We start from the raw sequence: 8,242 nt of genomic DNA on the forward strand, positions 1-8,242 counted from the left end.
AATCATCTGAAATTGTAATACTTTAGCAGCAACTCTACAGATATAAAAATATTGTATCAAGCTGAAAGGCTTTCAATTGTTTTTGCTCCTTCTGTGTGATGTACATGCCTAAAAGCCTTTTGCCTTCAGCACCCCTCTCACTGGAAGATTTGCAAAGGTTTAAGTGGGAACTGCATACTTGGTTCCCATTGAATTTTTGTCCCTGTACTTTTTTTATTACATTATTCTTAGGACTTTTGGAGAACATAGACATGCACTGCCCACCTGTACTGGACACCTCCTGCAAAGTATTGACATACACTTCAGACTGCAGCTGGCAGGATGTGAAAAGTCCAAAGTATGCAAAAGGACAAACTCCTAGGCAGATGCATCCCAAACGCATCTTAATTTGTACATGCATTAGAAAAAGCAGCATTTGACTATAAAGAATGTCTAGTAATAACAGAGAAGAATTTAAAAAAAGGAATTAAAATTGAAGTGCACAACAAACAAATTCACGTATCAAACTTTGTACCTTGCGGATTGTGGGAAATTTTCCTTCATACCGATAAAACCATCCAAAAGCTACAAAAAGGTAAACGAAAAGTTGTTTTTTGAAGAAAAGTCTAGGACTGGTTCAGATTCAGATCAATCCATGCTGATACATGTAACTGATTAAAATTTATTTGAAGGCGCCAACACCGAAGGTTCAATTACATGACAAGTTCTTAGATGACTTCTTGATCCATTGTGGTAGTACATTTAGTCACAAGTTACCCTTATTTAACCGACACGCATTTTATGTTAAGCAAAGCAAATGCAACAAGTAATCTTCATACAGAACCATACAGCCACATGCATTGCTACGATTTCTGTGGTCACAATCCTACTTTACACTAGTTTTTAACAAGCCTTCTTAAAATGAAACAGGTATTCAAACTCATTCAAGCTTGTGGCGGAACACAGTGGCATTTCAGGAGACAAGAAAAGCTCCATTTCCTACGATAAAATACTTTGAGCCAAGTGCATAAATATTAAAAAACACATTGCTAAGTAAAAACAACAAAAGAATAGTTACCATAATTTTATATAAGAAACACTGATAACACACAGAGCTCTCAATACAATCCACCTTTCTGCAGGATTGACAGATTTTGTATTTGTCTCAAGATATCTTTAGAAAGCAATGACAGCAACAGTGTCATAACCTTTCTTCAATTACCAAAGGACTGTGCATATTGCCCTAGCAAAACTAAAAGATCAGTTCAGTGTCAAGACTGACTGTCAGGAGGAAGGGAAACACAGGAAGAATCTGAACCAGGATAGGAAGTTAAGGCTGAGCAGCAAACCTGTTTGTCCTGCTTCATGAACATTTCATCCATGTCATCTGTTTCAGGTTGGTCATGTGCAACTCCCTTTAAATCTACTAGAGAAACAGAGGAGGAAAAGAGTGAGGAGATAGAAATGACAGTCTAACTGGGGTTCCCATGAAATGAAAGAGAGATCAGCAATGTGTGACTAGAAGTTTCCATGAAATAAAAAGAAGTTAGCAACCGGATATTTTTCCACATAATTAAAACAAAGAAAAAAAAAAAAGAGCTTCTACTTAAATCAACTTAATTTCCAACCTCCTTCAACCCTGAAAAGCAGTTGGCCAATTAGTCCGCTCTGCTATCAAGAGAAGCCTGCAGAGGTAGGTGGCTTTTCCTGTAATTAAACCATCAGCAGTTCTGGGATATCTGGCTTCAAAAAGCAGTATTAGCCTTCCACTGCACTGTCACTGGGATAAATGCTATACAGAGAAAACACCGCCCTGAAGAATCAGAAAACTAAATGGATAAAAGATGGTTGCAGAAAAAACATTTCTCCATCTCAGTTTCTCATCCATGAAAAGTTAACTGACTTCCCCAAAGTCACACAAAAAATAGCATCATTAGGTTAGGAACAGACCCAGGTCTCCCTTAAGTTATGCAATACCTGCTCCACAAGCACTTTCTACTTTTTCCTTTGTCTAATACGATTTTAGTACACTCTCCACATACTATCTATAGCTCTAAACTGAGCTTCATAACTGCCAATTAAGCTCCAAGCATCTTGAATTCCTTTGGAGGACAAGTCAGTCAGACTTACACTTCAGGGCAATTCTTCAGGGAAAAGTTGCAGTGTACAAACAGTACCTCCTCAGTCTCTTGACTAATTCTGAAGCAGACTGCCCAGCGATAACAAATCAATTTTCAGGCTGTTCAGACTACAGCCTGTTTGTGAAAGATTTGCTGCAATGGATCAAAAGAGGAAAAAGACAGGAAAAAGAAGAACAAGGGAGGAAAAAGAAACAGATTCAGAAAGGAAATGATAGTAGGAGGGGAATAGAAAAAAAAAGGAAAAAGTTTTCGAATTCTGCAGATAATCCACCTGAAAAAGCAGGATTTTTTTTTTTCTACTCTGACAGATTGTCTTTTTAATATCTCAACAGATCTACTACTACACACAGTGCCTCATGGACAGATGCCTGAATTTTGCAAATTCTTTGAAATGTGCCTAGCTTTCTTGCACTTAGGTCACTAGGAATTGATTCAGAAGTTCTGATTGCATGCTTTTAATCAGTACATGCTTACATGCTTTGCTATCCAAGGTCTTAGCATGCAAGATTATTTTTGCAATGGTTGTAAACATCATTATGCCATCAACATTTCATTTTCAAGATAGTTGTCGAAACAGCATAAACTGAAGAAAGCGATATGTAGAAAAATGATGTGGTAAAAGGCATGCTGGGAAGAAACAGATTTGTCAAAAGTTCTAGGAAAAACACTTGAAAAAAGCTGCTGATTCTTAAGAATCTTTTTTTCTTTTTTGTCTAGTGTCTTACTGTTCCTTTGCAACAAAGGCTTCTGTTGCATTTTTTGATCACATTCAATACCTTAAGTTGTTTACTCAATTAAGTTGTTTACTCTTCCTCATGGAAGAGAAGCAATGGAGCTTCAAGACATTCCTCCAGCCCCCAAAGACTGCCAAAGTAAGAAAGGACTGAGGTCCTGCTATTTAGATTTTTCTGAAAATCACACATTGAATTCCTTTCCTCCAAGCCAAAAGCACACATTCCGTATCTACCTTTTCCAGTTAGAAGCCAGCAGAAAAATGCTCAAACCCCTAACCTCCACACTGACTTAGAGTAAGAAAAGAAGCAAGGTTACAATCAGAATAGTACAAAGTGTATTCATTCCCTCCAAATGAGACTGCAAATCTAGTACTAGTTTTCTACCTTCAAACACCCCATCTCCCAAGCTCCCTTCTCAAATATAGAAATGATGTGAAACTATTTGCTGATAGGATTAATGCAGGAAACTCAAAGCTAATTCCAAATGAAAGAAGAAAAATAAACTTGTCTCCCTTTCTTCATACATTCATTTTCAAAAGTAACAAAATGCCCACAAAACCTAAAATATTGCTTATTACTGTAAGTGGTATTTTCTTCACTGAGATGAAAGCACTCACATGTATATAATCTAGCATCTGAATATCAGCTTATCCGCATGGACATAAAAGCATAATCACATATCATATAAAAAGCCCAGCACTACTTCCATTTAGGCATATAGTGGAAATCAGCACAAGTCTATTGATGAAAAAAACACTCTGCGAGAAGCTTGACCGCAAAACCCTGAACAGAAACAACACAGAAAGCAATGCATCAAAACCCAAGCTAAAGAGATTGTGACTTCAGACAATTTCTTAGCAATTTTTTTTTCTTTTTCCTGCTGCTGATTGTTAAAAACCATGACTGTTTGAGTAGACGTAGATTTTGCGAGCTAGTTACCTGTTAAATAAGAGCTATTAAATTAATTTATCATATGCTTTCAGCTTTCTGAAAATAACCAAGTCATAGCTAGCTTGGCTTGGACACAAACTGGTGATACATTCCATACAGCTCAGTGATGTGTTTGAAACAAATACTTTCCCTAGGAAGTAGATTGAAATCAACTACTTACTTTTGTGTTTAGAATGAGGGGCAGAGTGCACTTCTGCAGTTACAGTTTTTAGAGATTTGGGAGGTTCCTTAGGACCCCAGTCTTCTTCCCACTCCTTTTTAAATTTCTCTTCCTCTGCTGTTATCCTATAGAAAAGAAAAAAAATACAACTAAGAATTCTGAGTATAAAAACAACAGCATCAATATAAGTTCATTACAATTATTTATTGTTCAGTATGTTTGTTTTTACTCTTTAATATAAAGCATAATAAACTGCCCCTTCCCCAAATGGAATTCCTTTCATCAATCTGACTTACATTATATTTTACAAATTATTTTAGTAGCTTAGTAAATGAAACTGAGTAAAATATTCTTATTTAATACTGAGATTTTTTAAGGCTAGTTACGTAAACACCTGCACAGATATTAAGCCCAGAGTGATACACTACAATACTGACTGTCACCCTAACTGAAACCAAAACCATACCTCACCTAGTAATTTTTAATTTTCGTAATTCAGAAGGGAAATTAATTACTGTGATAACAACATGTTATACTGATTAAAGTTCCAAATGTAAAACAATGCTTAAGTTACATTTATACTACTGACCTTAGTATGATACAATCTTTGAATGGGTCTACTTCCCATAATCACAGATTTTTAAAACCAGAACAGACTATAATAAAAATCAGACTTCCTGAATAAAATAGTTTATAGAACTTCCTGCTTTCAGTGCCACAGTTTTAATTAAATTCTCTCCTTAGAAAAAGGAAAAGCCTACTTAAAATTTATGACTGAAATTTCTACTCAAGACAATTAGCATCACATTTTAGTCTAAACCTACATAGCTTTTGTCTTCAGAACTGATAGACTGAAAAGGATATTAAATTTCATGCTGTGTACACTCTTAGAGATCATGAACAAACTACCTGGTTTTTGTTTTGTTTTTTTTAAATATAAGCTAAGTGTATATGTCATCAAGCCCACGAGTATATGCATGTGGTTCCAACTCTTTAGTCATTCTTCTCTGTTTCTTCCCTAATCCCTTTCCTTGCAGTATTCATTTTTTTTCCTGTTAGCATGAAATGTAGTCGTTCAGTCACAACAGAGTAAGCAAGTTCTGAGACACAGAACTCCCTTAATCTTAAGTTTCTCTATTTTTTTATAACATTTTTAAAATAAGCACACAACTTCAATTTGACATTGATTTTACTATCACCATAACCCTCATATTTTCCAGGTGCTGATTTTCAGATCAGTTTCCTATTCTGTAACTGTGGTGTACTTGCTCATATGCATTGGACGCTACGTTTAGCTAAATGGAAATACATCCAATTTTATTAGAAAAGAATATGCAGAATGTTTTCAGCCAGATCTACTATATACAGGCCCTTGTTCAGGCAGCATATTGCTTATGTAGTTTTTTTACTTACTGCTCTATTTCTCTGCGATATCTCTCTTCCTCCTCTGCAGCCTTCTGGGAAATCTCCAGCTTTCTTCTACAATAAGAGGAATTGGCACACAATGATAAGAATAGTATTTTCCGAGTAAGAACTTGCACCAAGTGTGTCAGCATATAATTAGTAAAAGATACAGACAGTAAATACACGAGCACTGGAGAAAAATGCTCCTTTTTAAAAGTTGTCTTCAAGATACCAAGGGTTCAATATATTTTTGTAGGAACCCTGAAGACATTCATGACCATCTCAATAACAACAGCTTGTCATCTATTTAACTCTGTAAGTCACTATCTCCGAGACAGTTCCATAGTGTGTTATTGTAAGAGTTTAAAATTTGTAACTATCCTGCTAAAAATAAAGGATGGGAGAATGGCATCAGGAAACTAACTAGGATCACACGGAATCATAGGGGTATGACAGTCAGGGAACAAAGTGACCCTTCTATTCAAGATGTGTTTGAATGACATTAGCTTCGAAAACCCAGAACATCAAGAGAACCACAGGATAAGGATTTATGAACAGAGATGCTGCAACAGCAAAATTAAGTTAATCTAAGTCGGGAATCTTCTCACAGTTGCTCCCGCCTTCCATGCCCTTTCAAATGCAAGCTAAATTTTTCAGACTGTCCTACACAGAGTCCTTACAATCGCTCTTTCTCTTGCTGCTCTTTGATGATTTTGTTAGTCTCCAGCGCAAGTCGCTTCTGGTGCATTAACTCCTGCCGTTCTTGCTCACGGAGACGTGCTTCTTTCTGCCTTTCTTCTTCAGTCATGAACAGCTCCTTTCCCTGCAATCAGAACCGCCACCCAAATCAGTTGCAAAAAAGTCTCATGAATGTAGTAGTTCTAGGACATAATTAAAAACCAAATATGTACTAGCACACTTGCCATATTCTCACATTACTTTTTCTGAGGAATGCTTTCTGAAACACCCTGAAAGATCAGGCCACTTCATTCCAAAGAGCTACTCCAGTTTCAGTCTCAAAGTTATGATGTGCTAAACACCTCAGAAGAGGCATGCAACTACTAAAGTCAGTGACAACAGTGTAGGGGGTCATACCAAAGACGTGCTCAGCGTGTTGCCCAGAAAATACTCCACATTATACTTTCTTGAAATCTAACTGAGCAATGCAATGCTAGAGAACAGCACACTGAATGAATTCCAATGTGGAAGACAACTACACAGTTACTGCGTTTTAATACTCTTGTGCCTGGCTGCTGTAGAAATGTGCCATCACTCAGGGAACCCAAATACAGGGAATGTACATTGCCAGAAGGTTATATAGTTGATGTGTTTCAGTTGGTTTTGTTCCTGTTTCACTTGCTTTACAGTTAAGACACCAGCACTATTTTCTATTCAAGAAAGATATTTCCATGGTGCTATGTGGAACAAGTTGATAACATTTATCTAATTTTCATTACTGAAATTAAAATCCCATATTAATTAGTAAGGGAGAATTTTTCATGTGGCTAAGTCTCAAAGTAGACAGCTCAAACAAAAACAGGCAGTGAAGAATGCCTTTGTACCACCGTGTTTGCTGACTGAAAAACAGGAGTAGAGAAGCTGTTTTCCTTTTCCAACCTCTTCTTCAATACAAAGATGTTTATTGGGGAAAGGAGAGACATGCAAGGTAAAGTAGGGTGGAGCAGAAGAGTTCCATAGCAAAAATTCACCCTTTTAAGGATGCAATCCCAGTGGTACATGCTGCAGTAGATCACAACTTTTCTAGCAGCTGGTAACATATCTGGGAGTTGAAACTAAGTCCTTAAGATGTTGAGCTCCTGAGCATTTGTTTAAACATTGTCTATGATGCCTTTGGGCAACATCTTTTGTTACTGTAAGAGTAGTTCAATTAAACCATGAATTCCTTAACATAGCTACACAGTATACACAAGCCCTTAGGAAGTGGCTTAAAAGATTTATTAATTTTTTTCCCCTATTTAATTCAGTTGCAAGGCAATTAGAAAGCATCATCTTTGATTAGTCTATGGAACTTGAGTATCCTCTGGTATATAACTATTCATTTTATTGTAAGAAGAATTAAAGCAGTAAAAACATTAAAACATTTATGGAAAGCCACACTGATGTCAGTTGGAAGATTTAATTAATTTTAGCTGGCTTTAGATTAGGCCTCAAAGGCATATATAGTTCTGTTGTACAAAACAATGGCAAAGGAAAATTGAACAATTTTCAATGTGTTGATACACTAAAGAGATCAGATAAACAGTTGCACAAGGAATTAATCTGGAATACGACTAATGCATCAGCTATTCACAAGGAAAAATTGACTCCAACCCAATTCACCTTTTATGTTTCAGCAGAAGCAGCTGTCTATTAGAACAGCAGCTCTCAAACATGAGAAACCATTATGAGAAAGTTAATTTCCATTCCTTGTCAAGCTAATGGTTTTGCACTGGCCTACAGTCTTGAAACTGTTTTATTTGAGAATACTGTGGATAGTTAGCAATGAAGTAATCAAAATCCACTAAACACTGTCCTAGTTTGAAAGAATTTTGTGTTTATAATGAAACAGCTTTACTGCTTATCTATTTATTTTTACCATTTATTTGCCCACACAGTAATTTTCACAAGTGTTCTGCTTTTATAAATACACTACTTACAGCGCCTGCTACCACAGAGATAGTCAAAGTACGACTACTTTTGAGCACTCTGACAGCCTGCAAATTAAAACAAAACAAAAATCAGTCTGAATTAAGTGATAAAAGGCCTGTATATGTAGGATGAAAGATGCTGGTTGTCAAGGCTGGAATTTTCAGAAGACCTACCTAAACTAAATAGGGTGGCGGGTATTCACAGAATCATTAAGGTTGGAAAAG

General features: G+C 36.4%; 1 protein-coding gene across 1 annotated transcript in view; it reads right to left on the reverse strand.

Moving 5' to 3' along the window:
* Positions 1-8,083, reverse strand: part of LOC104621779 (harmonin-like) — a gene marked incomplete at its 5' end in the record, with an annotated part of 28,770 nt that extends 20,687 nt beyond the window's left edge. Inside the window, 5 exons of the mRNA XM_010288348.1 lie at positions 515-564; positions 3,966-4,090; positions 5,379-5,444; positions 6,050-6,192; positions 8,027-8,083. Coding sequence (XP_010286650.1) covers positions 515-564; positions 3,966-4,090; positions 5,379-5,444; positions 6,050-6,192; positions 8,027-8,083 — 441 coding nt within the window. The remainder of the gene's footprint in view (positions 1-514; positions 565-3,965; positions 4,091-5,378; positions 5,445-6,049; positions 6,193-8,026) is intronic.
* Positions 8,084-8,242: the final 159 nt, after the last annotated feature.

The sequence above is a fragment of the Phaethon lepturus genome, unplaced genomic scaffold (genome assembly GCF_000687285.1).
Source record: "Phaethon lepturus isolate BGI_N335 unplaced genomic scaffold, ASM68728v1 scaffold43755, whole genome shotgun sequence".
NCBI classification, from domain to species: domain Eukaryota; kingdom Metazoa; phylum Chordata; class Aves; order Phaethontiformes; family Phaethontidae; genus Phaethon; species Phaethon lepturus.